This window comes from Octopus bimaculoides, chromosome 4, assembly GCF_046866305.1.
Source record: "Octopus bimaculoides isolate indiv1 chromosome 4, ASM4686630v1, whole genome shotgun sequence".
In the NCBI taxonomy this organism is placed as follows: domain Eukaryota; kingdom Metazoa; phylum Mollusca; class Cephalopoda; order Octopoda; family Octopodidae; genus Octopus; species Octopus bimaculoides.
In genome coordinates, this window is record NC_142931.1 from 127,982,779 (window position 1) to 128,001,578 (window position 18,800).

Here is an 18,800-nt window from a genome sequence, read left to right on the forward strand (position 1 = left end):
CCAGAACCAGTAAACCTTCCAATTGTCATTTAATTTTAAACAATATAAAACTATGTAGTTTAACATTGTTTACACAATATAAAATCAACAAAAAAATGTTTTTTTTTTATCAAAAATTACATAAAAGCAACAACAAAAGAGAGAACCTGAGTAAAAAGTGTGAGTAGTGTTTCATCAGAGTGACCAAGGAATCCTTGACCATTGGATATATGCCAAATCTCACACTAATGCAAGCCAGATAAAGTTTTACTGGCTCCAACACATTACATACATGCAATGGAAGGAAGTACTGCTGTGTTTGAAGCCTGGGAAGGTTTTTTTTGTTTGTTTTTTTTTGTCCTCCCCTGATAAACAAGGGACACAACCCAGTGTGTTAGAAAATATAAACGTACCACCACTGGTCGAAGTCAAAAAAGCTGACACACTAAGACCATGAAAACAGTTGTGTGAATAGATAATCATTATCAAGTTAAAAACAGGTATGGTGGCTGCTGGATAGTAAAGATAGACAGAAAAGTGGGTGGGTGGGGTTTATTACTCTTCAAAAAAGCTATCTAGAAGAAATGAGTAATGTTCAAACTGAACCAGAAATCTTCAGACATACATACACACCACACACATACACACACAATAAACTGTAAAGCCAACCTAGACAATAGCATGCTGTGGCATAATTACATATATAATATGCACTGCTTACACAACATAATGGCCTCAACTGCAGCATTTGTTATAGAATTACAAAATGGTTTAAGGGTGGGGGTCATGTCTAGGTGTGAAGAGACCAACAAGTAGGAGGTAATGAATGAAGCTGACCCCTGAGAATAAGAGCCAAAAGTTCACTATACGTTCTTGAACCGTATGCAAGCAGCATGGAAAGTCTCTTGTGTAACCCTAGTGGACGGTTAGCAAAAAAGATAGGGCTGTCTTGGACAGAGCAGTGTTTGTGAGGTACAAGCCTTATTGCAGGGTTTGCAAGAGATGAAAAGGGTTACTTCTAAAGGTTCCAACCACACTAGAGTAACAAAAGATCTGTCACAGACTAGGACAGGTCTTTAATTAATGAGAAAGAGAAATAGATTAGGAAAAGTTGAGATAGTTAGAGGCTGGTAGCTAGAAGTTTTTAAAACAAAAAACATCGTTGTATGCACCCTGTGCTCTGTTCACAGTCTGGGTCAGTCTCACTTCTTTGCTTCAGTTTTCACGATAGCTTCCCCTGCTGCACTGCAGCTGGCTATCTCCTGCGGTTCTTTGGCCTTCTTCATCTCGTTGCTCTTTGTAGACCAACAAAGCAGAATCGAGGAGTTGAGAAGTGGACATGTAGTTACACTGTAAGTATTCCAGTCACCTCCTGCCTCTGCGCTTCATTGCCAGTGTACATTGTTGACAGAACCATTTACCTTTCGGAGCTTGAGTAAGTCCTACACAACCATAATGGAACCACTCCATTGGACACTGAAAAGAGAGAAAAATAAGGATATGGTCAGTGAAGGTAGTGAGATGATGATGGTTGACAGACATGGGTAGTTATGGTGGTGTAAGGATACAAATAGACAAGAGATAGTCCTTCATAGTTGAATGGGTGGTGGTATTGTGAAGATATGGACAGAGACTTAGTCGTTTGTAGTGCTGGGGGGATATCCTCTGAGAGGTAGAATTATCAGTTGTGGTGGTGGTCATTATGAGGGTGTCAGGATATGGACAAAAGTAGTTTCAGTTGTCTATATGTAGGCCAGTGAGAAACTTTGGATTGTACTTGGAATCACCTTGAGTCTTGTGTTCTTTTGTATCAATCTTTCCCTCTTCTTTAAATTGTCTATACACATTATAAGCTGTTGCTTTTGGAAGTTTCGTCAACTTAACAATTTTATTGGCAGTGTGCCCAGTGCATGCCAAAACAACAATGGCGGAACAATTCTGTTGTTCCATGACGTTCTGTTGTCGAATCAGTTTGTTATTTACCTCAAAAATTAAGAGGAGGATTAGATGATTAGATTTTCAAGCAAAGATTTGTCCAAAAATGAAACGTTAAATCCACTATGTCAACTGCTGAAAATTGGTCTCAATTTATCTGCAAGACCCTGTACGTATATTATATGAGAGAAAGAAATAGGTGACAAATATATGAAGTGATGCGGTGTGACAACAAATGGCATACTTCTGGCAAGGTAACTTCCCCTTAAACTTTCTTAATATCTCTCTTGATTAATAAAGTGTTCACACACCACAGCTTATAAGTCATCTCTCTCTCTAGATCAACACTGCCAACTTAGCAACTAAAACTCTCAAGTTACATCCAACCATCTTTAAAAATGACATGTTGGATAACGTGCACCTGATTCCTATACATAAAAGGCAAGATGGCTATGGTTGGAACTCTTTTGATCACAAGTCTGCTTACTGAGGGAGCTATCTGGAGCTAAACAATATCAAATTCTCTTTAGATTAACATATTACTGACTGACTACCACTTAAGGCCTCTTGATTCACCATTTAATACTCATTGCATTATTGTTGTGGTAACTATTTCAGACCGACTGATCATTAATCTGGGAGTGATGTGTCTACATGATAAGGGGTCAGTTATATTTGAAACAGTAATAGCTATTTTATAACATCAACAAAGAATTGGAGGAGAAAACTGTACAAGCCTAATTAAAACAACAGTATAGCACCAGCTGGATATCAAGTAATTTTAGACAGGTGGCCATAGCTGCCTTTGGTTGTTATAATTCCTGTAAATGGAAGGGGAAAAAAGAGTAAGGATGAAAGGGAAAGGGTGAGAAGCAATAAAAGTAAACAAGGAACTCACATCATCGTTATCACAGCCAACCATATCTCCATAGGAAACATTATTACATATACAGTAACGAGGTTCGTTAGGGTCTTGCCAATCAACAGGCTGACCATTCTCATCAACTATCTGAAGTTCATTAGAATATTCCTCGGCCCCTATCTGCGGTGAGGTGATAGTTGTATTTGAACTACTACCCACTACTAGATGGGCAGGTTGAATCTGTGCTGGTTGTGTCTGCTGCTGCGGCTGCTGTGGCTGCGGCAGTGGTGGTGGTGGTGGTTGCTGCTGCTGCTGCTGTTGTTGCTGCTGCTGCTGCTGCTGCTGCTGCTGAGATGGTGGTGGTAGTGGTTGTTGTTGCTGTTGCTGTTGTTGCTGCTGTTGCTGCTGCTGCTGTTGTTGTTGTTGCTGCTGTTGTTGTTGTTGTTGCTGCTGCTGCTGAGCAGCCTGTTGGGCCACCACTGCTGCTTGTTGGTGCTGGTTGGCAGCAGCAACAGCAGCAGCTGCCGCCGCCGCTGCTGCTTTTGACTGTCTGTTAAAGAGAAAGAAAATAAGACACAGTTACAATGCAGTAGAGCAGAAATATGGTGGAGAAAATGTCATCTCATAACAGCCAATCTCCTTACAGTCACTACAAAAATATTAGCCAGAAAACCAGGATATTATCTTAAAAACTGTTGTAAAACTTCACAAAATATCACCTACACTCCAGGACAGAATTTCAAAACTGGTCCTTTCTATACTTAAGTGCTACAGCTAACAGACTACTCAAAAAGAATTATCAGGGTATACTCTATGTTACAAATTGAAGGCACATGGCTCAGTGGTTAGAGCATTGAGCTAACGATCGTGAGGTCGTGAGTATGATTCCCAGATCAGGCTGCGTGTTGTGTTCTTGAGCAAGACACTTTATTTCACATTGCTCCATTTTCACTCAGCTGTAGAAACGAGTTGCAACATCACTGGTACCAAGCTGTATCGGCCTTTGCCTTGGATAACATCGGTGGCATGGAGATGGGAGGGTGGTATGGGTGACTCCTGGTCTTCCATAAAAACAATCCTAGGTTGTGCGTCTGCCGGTGAGGCGGCTTTCCACCTAGACTTGTACCCCAGAGGAGAACCTCTTAGGTGCACACACGGTCATTCGTGACCAACAGAGTCGAGTTTATTCTATGTTACTTATATAGCTCTAGATTTTCTAACAGCTAAAAACTAAACCCTGTAACCCTGACCTAACCACAGCAGGTCCCAGATATTTATAGCTCTAGATGTGAGAAAACATATGGTGAAATTCACATATTTTGGTAAGTCTGCATGCCATAAGGAGATGACAACTGACTGTTGTTTTTCTCTGCAAACCAGTATGATCACTCCATCATGTTTCAAACACATTTTATCGAAGATAACATAATCCAATATACCTTTTCTCCTTGAAGATGATATGAATGAAATTTTCCTGCTGTTTCTAGGATGCTAAGCAAATGCATAAAGGATCTTTGTAGTTTCACTGGGCTTTGGTTTATATTTATTATAAGAAAACATAGGGATCCTTTTATCTTTGAGAGAAAACAGTTTATCAGAGCTTTGTCACAAACCTCAAAATGTTTAGCAGTCTATTATTATCATATTAAGCCTGTTTCCCAACCATATCACTCAGTCAGAGACAAAATGGGATAGCAGAAAGTGAAAATAAAATACTTAAGTGAGTTCAATAAACAGTCTGTAGAAATCTAGAACAACAGGTTTACCACAAGAACTATCATGAATACAGTACAAACATTCTAACACATATATACACAAGTGTTAACTAGTGTGCCTGGCGATTAGGATCAATTCTAGATGGTGCTAATGGCAGAAGTAGGGAGTTGTGAAAGCAGTAATTCTAATAGCTGTTCATTAAAGAGAGACAAAACAGAGATGTAAGAAGCTGACATTAAAGCAATTATCTAACAATGAAAGTAGCAGAGTTGTTCCAAAACAAATATTTATCACTATGTAAGAAATAAGGCCTGATTAGTGGTAGTAGTGGTGGTAACAACAGCAATTCTGCTATATCACAACTAATACATACTATACAGTGGTCACTGATCTAGTTGTGTCTTGAGTGACAGAATTTATATGATCTCTAATCGAAATATTGGTTAATAGACAAGAGTTGATACACAAAGCATAGTTTGATTGATGTTTTGCGAAGGTGCTGATGATGGTAGTGTGGATGGTGAAGAGAAATTTAATTTTTAAAAAAAGGGTGAGAGAGAAGTTGACAGAATTAAACAAATAGATAAGAGGGGGGGGGGGGGGAGAAAGATAGCCACACAAAGTATTAGGGATGAAACTTGCTATCTGTGTATATAATGTATGCATTATTACACTACGTGGAGATATATATACACACATTTACTCTGTGTATGACACAGGTATGGTCAAATGGTTAAGAAATTTGCTTCACAATCATGAAGTCTTGAGTTCAATCCTACTGTAGGTCAGTCTGAGAGTGAAGATGGGTCAACAGAAACTATGTGGAAGCCTGTTGGATGAATTGTAATTGTAATCCAAAAGGCCAGCCTTGCCACACTGAGTTACATAGATTTTATCTGAGGATGGATAAAGGGTAAAAACTCCCTTCGGTCATGAATGGCTGTAGGATTGCACCTAGAAAGTTCCCCTCCAAGTCACCAGTCCAGGCAACACTGTCTATGGAAGACCAGCAGTTGCCTATGCATACTAGCCCTCGCTCTCTACACCACTGATGTTATCCAAGGGAAAGTCAAAGGCCAATACAGCTTGGCATCAGTGATGTCACAACTCATTTCTACAGTTGAGTGAACTAGAGCAACATGAAATAAAGTGTCTTGCTCAAGATCACAACACACAGCCTGGCCTGGGAATCAAACACACTACCTCGTGATTGTGAGCCCAACATTCTAACCACTGAGCCATGCGTATAGGAGTTTGTGGAATGCTCAGCCACTGATATTATAATGCAATGAATAGCTATTTCAAACATCATAAATATTATCAAAGTCAACATAAGATTCATTTACTATGAGTCTGGAATGTAAATGTGTGTAACTATACAACAGTTCTACCATTACTATGTGTATATAAGAAAAAAGAGGACATAAAATAAAGCTCCTTCAAGAGTCACAGAGACTTATAAGGCCAGTTTCTCAGTTTCTGTGGTAATTATATTACCCCCATGGATAGAACACCAGCCCGTTGCAAGAGCATTCATTTTTGCCAGCTAAGTAAACTGAAGCAACATGAAATGAAGTGCTTTGCTGCAGAATGCATTGCTCAGTTCAGGAATTGAAACCACAATCGTACAATGAGTCCAACACCCTAACCACTAAGCCATGTGCCTCCACTATTACTAAGTGTGTATGTGCATGTTTATCTTGGGACATAAACTCATTTGTGTGCATATATGTATGTATACATGTATTCTGCTCTATATCTGTGTATATTGTCCACCACCACTACCAACATGTAACAGTCATTTAACTATCTATAGCTAGAGAGTGTAATTAACTATAAGTTGCCTTAGTTGCTTGTGAGAGATTAGTAAACATGAGACTGACATCAATAAAATCAAATGGTAACAACTGATTACATATCAAAACATTTAATACAATTTGGCAAAAAAAGAATATTCTGGACTATATACCTGACCATGTATATGGAGCTGTGCGTATATAAATATGTTAAGCACTTATCTACTCATCAATCACACTAAACAGCCTCCATATATAAAGTGAAGTACAAGATGGTATTTTATCTAATTAATATTTTAGCAAACAGGGATGTTGCAGTATCCATGCCCCTTCCCAAGAACATTAATTGGGAGTAAGAACAATCGAATAGCTTTAGCTGTGAATTGAAAAATTTGTCATAGATTCAGCTTGCTGGAAATCAACCTCCTATAGTTGAATAGTGTTCCTTTACAGTACTGTATTTAAACACTGCTGCTTAAAGCATCAGATTGTTAAAAGCTGATTTCTTTTAGCCCTGCTCAACAGTACATAGTCCGGTATATAGTCCAGCAACAACAATAACAACAACAAAATACGAACAAATTGATTAAAATACATATTACAAAATTAAATAAGATGGTATTGCTTTAAGTTGAAATAATGGCATGTGGTCACTCTTGACCAGTATCCAGACCAAATTAATATCAATCAGATGTTACTGACCATGCAGCTAGATATAGTAGTAATAGTTAGACGAGAGCAAGGTTAGTACTATGGCTGAAGGCGTGACTTGCTGAGAAGAACTCCTTCAGAAATGGTTTAGTAAAGGCAGGAAGTGTGGTGTATTTGAACAAATTCCACAGGTAGTTCAGACGATTAGTTGGTCATGGTGGGATGGGAAGCAGTCAGTTGTTTGATCAACTAAACAAAGGAAAGAATGACCAGGTTTGAGTTTCCTTCAAATGTAACCAATTCCATCAAGCATGAATGGCAATAACCATAGACTACCTCTATCGCAGAAGTCAGTGTCAGACTGATTTTAACGAAATGGTGAGCAGAATTCATCACAAACACTAAATGGTGTACATCACAAACTAATTAAATAGTTGTGTTTGTTCACCACTGACATCTGACGCTGGTGTTCACCACTGATATTCAAAGTTAGTGTTTAACACAGACACTACATAGTGGTCTGCACCACTGATATTAAATAGCAGCATTTATACCTGACATTAAATGTAGCTGGGACCACAGGCACTTAATGATAATGTCTGCCCAGTGTCACACCAAAGACTCTCAGCACTGGGGTACACATAGACACTTTTGGTATGCCCATCTTAATTTACAGGGAATGTATGCTAGATGGAATTTTGTGCCTTTCCTGCCTGCACCTGGCAAGTAATTTCTCCCTCTTGACTCCCCCGCTAACCCAATCGCTGCTATGCTTCTGGGTTCACAACTGCTACTAATCAGTGGTGTTTGCTACTGACATTAAATGAGACAGTAACAACAGATGCTCAATGCTGCACTCCCCACAACAAATCTAGCGTTTTTCAAAGGCATTGAATATTTTAGACATATTCTGATCATTTAGATTGTGCCATACTGACTGCAAACATTGTTGTTCGCTATACCATAATGGCCATTAACATCGCCCATCATATTATACTAACTATAAATACTGTCACACTCTAGTATGATCCCTCACTATGTTTATAGTTAAACATAATCACACCTCAATGTCATATATTGACCATAAATACTGCTTTTCTATAGTATCATGATGCTGCTCACTATGAAGTATGAGTGAACATTGCATTTATCATTTGAAGTGATCCAACTGTCTGACAACACTACCATCAGGTTGTTCACACCACTAGACTAGCTGTAGCAACAAGGAGGAAGAGTGAGTAGGAATGATAAAAGACGTGAAATAATGTTAGTTTGGCATTAATCTAGGAGGAAAGAGAAATTGCAACATTTACAGTAGGCAACGGGACAGAAGCTGACAGTTAAGTCACACAGTACAAACAACTTATGTGGTAGCACACCAGGCTCCACTATTCTTTGTATGGTGTGAATAACTGACAACTTTTTTTTTTTTTTTTTTTAACGAAGAAGGAATGAATGATTGTAAATGCAATTAACCAAACATCCATGTGTATATGTATACATGTGTATGTGCGAATGTAAATATCTATAAACGTTCTTAAATTCAAACACACATACACATGGATGTTAAGTTCTTAAATGAAAATTTATATATATATATATATATATATATATATATAAATAAATATATATATATAAATAAATATATATATATAATGAATGTATACATGTAGTTTCACATGCACACAGATACACATATACACAAAGTCACACACACGCACAACATACATACTCATTCACTTGCATCCATTCTGTTATATGAATATAAATAAATTTAAAAAAAAAAAAAAAAAAAAAAACAGAGGCACTTAGAAAGACTCACTTGGTTATTCGCCGCCTGTTTAAATGAGGAGGAAATGTAGAGAGGGAATTTAGAATTTAGACCAAACAGTCAGGAAGAAATTGAAAATGAGGCATAATTTTAATGACAAAGAAGGTTTAGCTGCAAATGAAGAAGCAGTATTTTAACGGGTTCACACTAAACAATTACCATAGCAACAGATAAGATATAGCTCAAATGACATGTATACGTGTGGGGGGGAAAAAAATAAATAACCTGCCACATTACTTAACATTTAAAAAAAAATTGCACATGCTGATAGCTTTGTTAATGAGTATCAAATGCAAACCCTCTCTTTCTCTTTCACTCTCATAATGAATTCACTAGGGTACGTTAAAACTAGTAACAAGCATTCTACACACACACACACACAAATATGTTGGTAACATGCTGCAAAGATGGATATGTATGTGTGTGTGTATGTATATATACATATTATATATATATATGTGCACAAATACACACACACATTTTATATATATATATATATATATATATATATATATATATATATACACATATATATATATAAAGAGAACAGCAAGCATAAGTGCATAAAAAAAGAGACATTTAACATTGAAATACTTTTGACATAAAGATCAAACAAAATTATACATTTTGATTAAAAAAAGACAATTTTGAACACATAAGTAGTAAACTGGAATTAATTGTACAGATCAGCTGAATCAAGTCTAATCTAGAAATACACATTATAATCTTAAACTATTTGAAATTTGTGTCAACACCTAGTGGAGCACAGAGAGAGAGAGAGAGAGAGAGAGAGAAAGAGAGATAGGATGACTGGTATTTGAAAAGCCTTCTACTTGGATAATTTAAGATCTATGGTAAGGGGAGTAATTCTTCAAAAGGCTGCTATACCTCGTACTGTTTTATAACAGTTGGTTTGGTGGAACAACTTTACAATTCAAAACTAATATCTATATTTTAATAGTGATCTATCAGTGACCAGTCACTGACATTTCAGTCATTCATCTATAGTTTAAAACAAAAGTAGGAAAAGAAAACTGAATAGACATGATAAGAAATTTCAGCCACTCATGGAAAGATATCAATTATAAAAAGAAATCATTGTGGCATTGCTATTTCAGTCATCCATCCATGGTTTAAGACGAAAGTAGGAAAAGAAAACTGAATAGATACTTTCAGCCATTCATTGAAAGATATCAATTATCAAAAGAAATTATTGTGGTCTCAATCTCCCTGGATAGCAAAGGGTACCTTTTTCACTATTGAGTTGCAAGTGGTAGGGAGTGCATCTAGCTGTAAAGATATCTGCTCCAACATAACCAAAATATATAAAATTGTAACAACAAAACCCTCTTTCAAGGGACATTAAAATTCTTCAATTTTTGTTGTGATGAAAACAAAAAATGAAGGACTGCCACAATCGGTGGTATCTGACATATTTCATTAACAAGATTTAGAGAAACAGAAAAGATGATGTGAAGCACCTTATGAAATATAAAGGATCTATAGTAAATATGAAGCGAAGAAGATTGTAGAGATGACCTATAGAAATGGTTCTAATAGTTAAGGAAAGCAGAATTCAGATGAATTAAACAGAAACAGTTGTCAACAGAATAGATATGAAGAATTTAAAGTAACAATGAAAGGTAAAATTCTCACATAGGTGATATATAAAGTCTAAACTATTAGAGAAGTGGAAATTACAGCAGTGTCCAATTGTATGGTCTATCCACTATGGAATGACATTATGCAATACAAAATTAGATCCATTGTAACAATGAGAGAACTCAATGAGAGAATTCATAATATTCATTCTATGTTATGACAACTTGGCACATATAAAAAAATGTTTTACACATTCAAGTCATATATGAGGATTATACAAAAGTAATGCAAGTGAGCAATATAACTTATTAACTGCAATAGGTTATTCAAATTGCACATGTTGGTATACTAAGTATAGTAACCATTTTTACTTGTCTTTATTGCAGACAAAAAATAGGGTTTCAAATAGAAGCAATGTGCAATTATTGAGTTCCTGATGAAGGAGTGGTGCAGGATGTCCAGCATCCACACAAGGTGACAGGTCGTATATAAAGATAACACCAGAAGAATGAAGAAGTTTAAAGGAGAAACCAGTAGTGAAGACAAACCATGCAGCTGGAGACCATCTATTGTGACCCGTGATGCAAATCACCAGCAAATGGATGAACTGATATGCATAGACAAATGAGTCACCATCTGTGAGCTTGCTGAACCACTGGACTGTGGTCACAATGTTTAACAAAAGATGGGAGATTTTGGGTATCATGCAGTGTGTACAAAATGGGTACTTTGGCAGTTGACATCTGATTTGAAGGAGAGAAGAACAGAAGTCTGATCTGATATGCTGGAAAGTGCTTGAAACGTGGGTACATGTCTATCATCTTGAAATGAAGACTCAGTCCATGGAATGGTATGACGTCTCTTTTCCCACAACTAAGAAGTTCAAGTGTCAGCAACAGAATGTCAAGGTAACTGTTTTAGGAGATGACAAAAGCATCCTTCTCCTTGATTTTTCAGGAACACTGTTGTACTGTGAACCACAAGTGGTACAATGAAACACTCAAAAAGCTTATCTAGAAGAAGAGACTGAACAAAAATCTGAAAACAATCTACATTCACTCTTGACAATGCATGATCACACACATCGTTGGCAAGAAATCAGGTAATCCTCAAATTAGGCTGATCAGTGATCCCTCATCCACCATACAACTCAGATCTGGTGTTTGACTTTCATCTGTTTGTTCCACTGAATGAAGGCCTTCAGAAACAATTTTGATGATACAGATGTGGTAAATTTGGTAGGGAAGAAGTGTATACAACAGTGTACATCTGAAATTTTTCCAAAGAGTATTTGAGAGTTGGGTGCAACAATGGTACAAATGCATCACTTGTAGTGAATAGTACATTTTGTATTGAAGAAGAGTTACTCTACAAATATGCACAATTTGAATGATCTATATCAAGTTAATAAGAAATGTTATGCCCAGTTTGCTTTATTTTCAGTACAATCCTCATATTAACTTAAAAATACCACCACCATGGCACTCCTAGTCTATGAGCCCTTAATGATTTTGGTGATAGGGACTCTCCTTCTTCTAACAACAAACTGTATAAATACACACATCTTTGACTAACAGGGAAATTATAGAAAAGACATTAAGGTTCAACATATAATTTAATCAATACTGAAACAACATTAATTCTTTCAGAGCCATATTATCAACAGCTCAAGCTATCACAAATAATGAAACAGCCATGTAACTGAAACTAGAGGTGACTGACAGTACCTCATGAATCGAGTGAAATACAGTTGAGACTTCAACTAAAGTCAAGATGACTGTGAAACAGTTAAATTATACAATATATGTTAGCATGGCTGGGGTGAAATAGTAATGAGTTTTACGAAAGACACCATTGAAAATTTACTTGTGGCTTTACTCAGTTACTATCTAAAATTTTGTTAACTTAATCAAGAACATTAATGAGTTTTATAAAGGCTACTTAGAAAAATCAAGGAGTATATTAGCAAGCTCAGCAAGCCAAGGGTTAAAGTCTGGCAATATAACATAGGTCCATTAAGATTATTGAGACACACACAATTAATAGTGGCTTGTGTCATTTTGATTCTAACACCACCCTTCTACTAACATATCAGTAGGGTGAAGATGGAGATACTGAATAATAGAACAGAGTACTGAAGGACATTTGCTTGGTCCATTCTATGAGCCTTTGGTGACATTTTGGTCTATGGTTGCTAATTGGTTCAGGAGCTGGATAATTGACTCAAAGGTCAGGAGTTCAAATTTTTTCGAAGTCATTATATATACTCCACAGATATGACACTAATTGACTTAGTCAACAATGGTTTGTATATAAATGTAAGATCTTAAAGAACAATGGTAGAGCTGGAATAACCTATCCTAGCTAATAGACTCTACAACTCTGTATAAGAATAATAAAAGTTGTACTGGACTAAAATACAATACAATCAACACCATAGACCATCTTTCTTTGAAGCTTCACCAAGCTGTAGCAAACGGTGCATTGGATGAGAAATATAGTCCCATTTGTGATACTGATGCCACATACATGCTACCCATATCCAGCTGCTTGGATTAGCAAGAACATCTAATCAGGTAAGACAAGACATCAAACCAGGTCTAAGTGAATATGGTACCACTGAACCTAAAACTAGTGCTGTTGTTGATGATGATAATGGTAACGATGGTGGTGGTCTGTAATAGCTAATTAAAACTAAAAGGACTTACTTCTTTGAACGTGGCGCCCTTGGAGTAGTTCCGCTGCTAATCGGAGCAGTTTCTACTACTGGTGGTGTAGGTGTACAATTAGCACTGGAATTGAAAGCAATTTCTTTACCAAATGACAGCTCCTTTGCAATATCAGCTGGCCTGCTCATCGATACAATGCTGGCTTTCATGCTAGGAGTACGGCGACCCTGTGCCATCTGAAATACACAAATAAAGAGATATTTGTCAAGGTTTGTAACAGTAACAAAAATACATATAAGCTCTTCTTCATTCAAAATTATTTTAAGATCATGCCATAAGGAGAAGTCTACAGAATTACAAGTGTATGTGTGTATATTTATATATGGATACAATATCTCAGTAACAAAAAAAAAAAACTATGTGTAGATATCAAACAGGTTGTATAAAATATTTGGACAACATGAAATAGGTGTGCAAACTTATCTGGGGAAACAATTCAAGAATCATCCCTTATTCTACAAGAAAATCAAAAGTGGTATAAGCTAAAGTGTTGGGTATCTTACTACAACTATTCTGTTTTACCCCTGAACAAAGCATACAGCTTTTCATGTTCCAGTTTCCACTCCTGCATCATAGTAGGATGGTGAATAGTATGTGCTAAGAAAGATATAATTCAGTTGTTTTAAGAAAAAAAAAAAAAAAAGAATCTTGCTTCAACAAATAAATCATCACAGAATGAGCTAGTGAGGGTGTTTCAAGTGTCACTCCATAAATTAGAAATTACACACCTTACTGTCTTAAAAAAAAAAGACAGACACATTGGATAATGGTAGTCCAGTGTGTGTATATGTGTGTGCATATATATATACACACACACACACACAGAGTGAGCGGACAAACAAAAGAGAAGGGCACTTGACACATTTAGCAGGAATTACATGTTTTATTATTCAAAACAGATTGATTTGGCTCTATGCAACTTCAAGTTTTGTGGGCTTCTAACAGAAACCTATCTTGTTCAACTGAATGAGTTGGGTTTCTGTTAGAAGCCTGCAAAACTTGAAACTGCATGGAGCGAAATCAAACTATTTTAATAAAATAATAATAATAATCCTTTCTACTAAAGGCACAAGGCCTGAAATTTGGGGGCGAGGGGATAGTCGATTACATTGACCCAGTGTTTCACTGGTACTTAATTTATCAACCCCAAAAGGATGAAAGACAAAGTCAACCTCAGTGGCATTTGAACTCAGAATGTAAGGATGGATGAAATGTCACTAAGCATTTTACCCAGCATGCTAATGATTCTATCAGCTGATGGGAAAATTAATGCCAAAAGTAAAATAGAAAGAACTGTTTTAACAGAGTACAGTGATACTCTGACACAGAACGTCAAGTATTCTAGTCAGATAAGCTTCAACAGAAGAGGTTATTTACCTTTTAACTCGCCACTTTTCCCATTCATTTTCAATTTTACATTCATAACCACTTCCATATATTTTTGGCCAATTATATTAATGCTAGCTCTGTTATTTTTCAAATATTTTGTAATAAATGAGTTTTATTTCAAATGATATATATCTATATACCATCATATATCGACAAAAAAGAAATAAAATTTTTAAATCTATTCTTTCTGTGCAGGCTGATGGTTGAGGACCCCTGCACTGAGGCAATGCTTATTTCATTTTTTTTCCAGTCTTTGCTTATCCTCTGAATTTAAAAGACTGTTTAACTACCATACAACGTGACACTTCATATGCAAGCATTATATAATATTCCCTTTACTTGGAAAGATAAACCCTACATTGCTTAGAGAGAAAAGTTGTAGCCGTGTAATATGAAGACACAGTAGGGAGTAAGTGACTTACCTGTTGTGTGGCAGCAATAGCTTGAGATGCAGCAGCAGCAATAGCAGCATTGCTTCCTGCACCCATATGGCCTGAAACAGAGGCATGAACAACATCAAACAACAAACACCATACAGACAACACATCAGATACCACACCCAACACATTACACAATACACTGCCCAATACATTAGATAACATTCAGCCAATAGTTCAAATACCACAATGCCAACATACAGCCATCACATCACAGGCAGCAGACATCACACACTCAACACCTCTTACAATACCCAGTCAACACCTCATACACCACAAAGCCAACATATCAAACACTAGAGCCAACACATCAGACATTATAGTCAGCCCATCACACAGCCAACATATTACAGACATCAGACATCACACACTCATCAAACACCACACCACCACACAGCTGGCACACCAAATACTGCACAGCCAATAAATTTATAACCCTTCACAATGTTACATAAATGTGTAAATATATTAATTTCAAAGACTTTTGTGGAGAAATGGAAGAGTAATTTAAGGTTTTCAATTAAGTATCTTCAGCTAGTTGATTCATTAGTCTCAATCACATCCTCTTAAACCAATTAAAACTTCCATTTTTCACATGTCACATGCTTGACACTGAAATATATAATTGAGACTTAGGTGAACAATGATTATCAGGGATTCTGTTTAGACATCTAACAGTAATAATAAACAAAGCAGTGAAACCATATTCTGTAGCTTCCAACCAGAGAAGCATTGAAGCGAAAAGCTATGAGACGGCCAATAGCTATGACTTTAAAACTGTCTTTCATATTCAATACAAACCAAACACACACAATTTCACTAACTGTAACATCACGAACAACTGGTGTTACTTTATGGCAGATCTTAAATCTTATCAAATCTGCAATATTTCTTCCTCTTAATTTTAGATTTTATATTTTGCCTATGAAGTAGAGAAGCACAAACATGTGTTTAGTGTGTATGGTAAGTAGCATTCCTGGAGTAGGTTAGCATTAGAAACCATCCAAACCATGATAATGGAGAAGAAATATATAATAAAAACTCATGTCATTTAAACCCTTTAGCATTCATCGTATTCTATTAAAAGTAATGCTTATTTATTCACATTGTTTTGAATTAATCCTGCATTATCTTGTACCTTCGCGATTTTGATAAGTAACTTAATTTTTAGAATGATATTGTAGGGTTGGTGTGAGAGGCCAGAGCTGACAAGTTTGAGTATTCCATTAGAAGTAATGCCTATTTATTCACATTGTTTTTAATTAATCACACGTTATCATGTAGCTTTGAGATTTTGATGAGGTAATTTTTTGGAATGATATTGTAGGGTTGATGCAAGAGGCCAGATCCGGCCAGTTTGATTATAAAACAGAATATTTTGGCCATACACGGCTGGTGTAAATGCTGAAGGGTTAAAAGATGTTAAAGGGTTGAACAATGAAGAGGGAGAATGAAAAGTGAATGCATGTTTTTCAACTTACCCAAGCTGTAGGTGATACCTGCTGGATTACCACTGCCTCCTCCTCCTGAGTTAAAGGAATTCACAGATGATGATGATGAATTAGAAGCTGGATTAATACGACGTTGACCTATACTCTCTTTAGCCACTTCATTGGCAAGTGAGGATAGAACTCGCTCTGTACTGGTCTGTTTGTCATTGTGATATGGTTGGGAAGGGTTGGATGCAGCTATAACACGACGTTCTGGCAGAAACAGAATAGAAATATATTTGTGTGAGATAAGTTCATCAAAGTGAATTTGTTATAGCTTCATTATCATATTTTAGTCAACAGCTAACAGTTTCCCTTTCAGAGTTTTTATAAGCCTGGCTGAAGATTTTAAATTTTTGTTGCATGTTGCACCAGTTTTGCAAAGGAATTAACTAGAGATTGTTGAAACTTAAACAACTGCAGCAGGACCATGTTAACCACTTAAAAACTCAGACCCATATATAAATTCATCATTATTTTCAATCTATTATCATTTGTGTACCAAGGTGTTTTGTCTTCATATTTATGGCCTCTTAATTGGTACTTCACTTCACTTCACTGATTGTCTTGTAAATTTAACTTTGGAATTATTCATTTTATACATGTTCCACATGAAATAAATGTAAACATCAAATATTTAATTAGCTGTTGAGTCATTATTGAAGGCTTCCTCTAACTTACAACCTTCTAACTGATACTTCACTGATAGTCTTGCTGAAAATTTACTTTTTTGGAATTATTTTATATATGTAAATAAATGGAAACTTAATGTTGTCGAATCATCACTGAAGGCTTTGTCTTCATGTAAGAAAGTGTTGAATTAAAAACAAAGAAACATCTTGGAAGAAACTACATTGATTATGGCTGGAAATTGCAGTGAAGAAGAATAGCTAAAGCAGGAATCAAACTTATATTACAGATTCAGATGGTCACTCACTGGCACAAACACACTGTGTGAATGGGTGATGAATGTCAGTTATAAAACTACCATGTGTTGACAGTCAAAGGCAGAAGAAAAAGGCAGAAGAGCAGGGGTGAGGTTGGATCTCAGGATGCTGTAGTTTACTGACAAGATGATATAATATCTAGACAAGTAGCAATATACTGGTCTGTCTGAGACTTGTCCACCATATGCCAGTATGGAAAATTGGAAGCTAAAATGATGGTGGTGGTGATGATGGTGAAGAGGAGGAAGATGATGATGGTATGTTGGTAACAGTGATGATGTTCACATAGGTGGTAAAGAAACAGCTTCAATAATTTATGTTCATAATTGAGAAAATTAAAGCAATTACCAATGGTATATATGTAGGAACAACGTAGGCTCGTGTGGAGTGATACAGAGAAATGTAATGAACAATAGATGGAGTTGTTTAGACCCTAGTCAGTTCTGACTGAGCAAACCATAATCAAAAGTGTTATGACCATTGACCTTGGTTTATCAGACAGTATTTCCAGAGCAACATTAGACAATGTCTCTCTTCCTGACCGACCAATATGGAAGTATATTCTAAGGGAGATTCGGCTGATTACTTCTAGCAGGTCAAGTAGCAATGTAGAGGTTCCATAGTTACTTTGGAGCTATAACAGAGATAAGTGGTAATGGTATGGTCCGAGGATGGCTGTGTATGGTAGCTACAACAGAGGCAGGTGATAGTGGTATGAACATGTGATATTAAAGGATGGTAGTTATAGTAGAGGTAAGGTCAGAATTATTCATATAACATGTCCCATATCTAGAGCTCTACTTAAAAGCAAGCCTATATACGACAAACCCAGAGCAAACTGTGGAAGTAAATTTTCTTTTCAAGAAGGGTAAAAAAAAAATTAAAAAATCACACATGCCAGCAGCAATGGTTTTAAGAGGGTTAATCTACATATTTAGAAGAGTGTCGTATCATCTAGAATGCAAGAAATACTCACTATCTGGACGATTCTGACTCTGTTGAGGAGTATCTAATTCTAATGACCCTGCAAGAGATACAACAGATACTTAATATAGAGAAACACTGCAGGGGAGGAAAAAAAAAAAACCCAAAACAAAAACAATAGAGCATTTAAACTGAGGTTCCCATCATTAATGACAAGTGTGCTATAGTGTAGACACTAGGTAGAGGCATGACTGAGTGGTTAAGGAGTTTGCCAATCCTGTGGTTCTGAATTCTATCCCACTGTGCAGCACATTGGGCAAGTGTCTTCTTTTCTATAACCCTTCAGTTAACAAAGGCTTATAGTGCATTTGGCAGATGGAAACTGAAAGGAACCTGTCAGATGTGTGTTTGTGTTTGTGTGTGTGTGTACGCACGCGCGCATGTGTGTGTGTATTCGTTTACATTAGCACTTCTCTGAAAATCACAAGCTACAAGTGTTGATGTTGTCATTT

The 18,800-nt window shown here is 36.5% G+C and overlaps 1 protein-coding gene across 4 annotated transcripts in view; it reads right to left on the reverse strand.

The window, feature by feature from the left end:
- LOC106871167 (inhibitor of growth protein 3) overlaps positions 1-18,800 on the reverse strand; it is a 37,403-nt gene that overhangs the window by 820 nt on the left and 17,783 nt on the right. Inside the window, exons 6-12 of one of the 4 annotated variants that reach the window (XM_052967467.2) lie at positions 18,341-18,388; positions 16,409-16,630; positions 14,913-14,983; positions 13,081-13,277; positions 8,762-8,776; positions 2,813-3,326; positions 1-1,455 (exon numbers count right to left, since the gene is read on the reverse strand). The exon at positions 1-1,455 is cut by the window's left edge and continues 820 nt beyond it. In XM_052967467.2, the coding sequence (XP_052823427.2) occupies positions 1,345-1,455; positions 2,813-3,326; positions 8,762-8,776; positions 13,081-13,277; positions 14,913-14,983; positions 16,409-16,630; positions 18,341-18,388 (1,178 nt within the window). In that variant the 3' untranslated portion in view covers positions 1-1,344. The remainder of the gene's footprint in view (positions 1,456-2,812; positions 3,327-8,761; positions 8,777-13,080; positions 13,278-14,912; positions 14,984-16,408; positions 16,631-18,340; positions 18,389-18,800) is intronic. The other 3 variants (XM_052967469.2, XM_052967468.2, XM_089351431.1) reach the window with 3 other exon arrangements.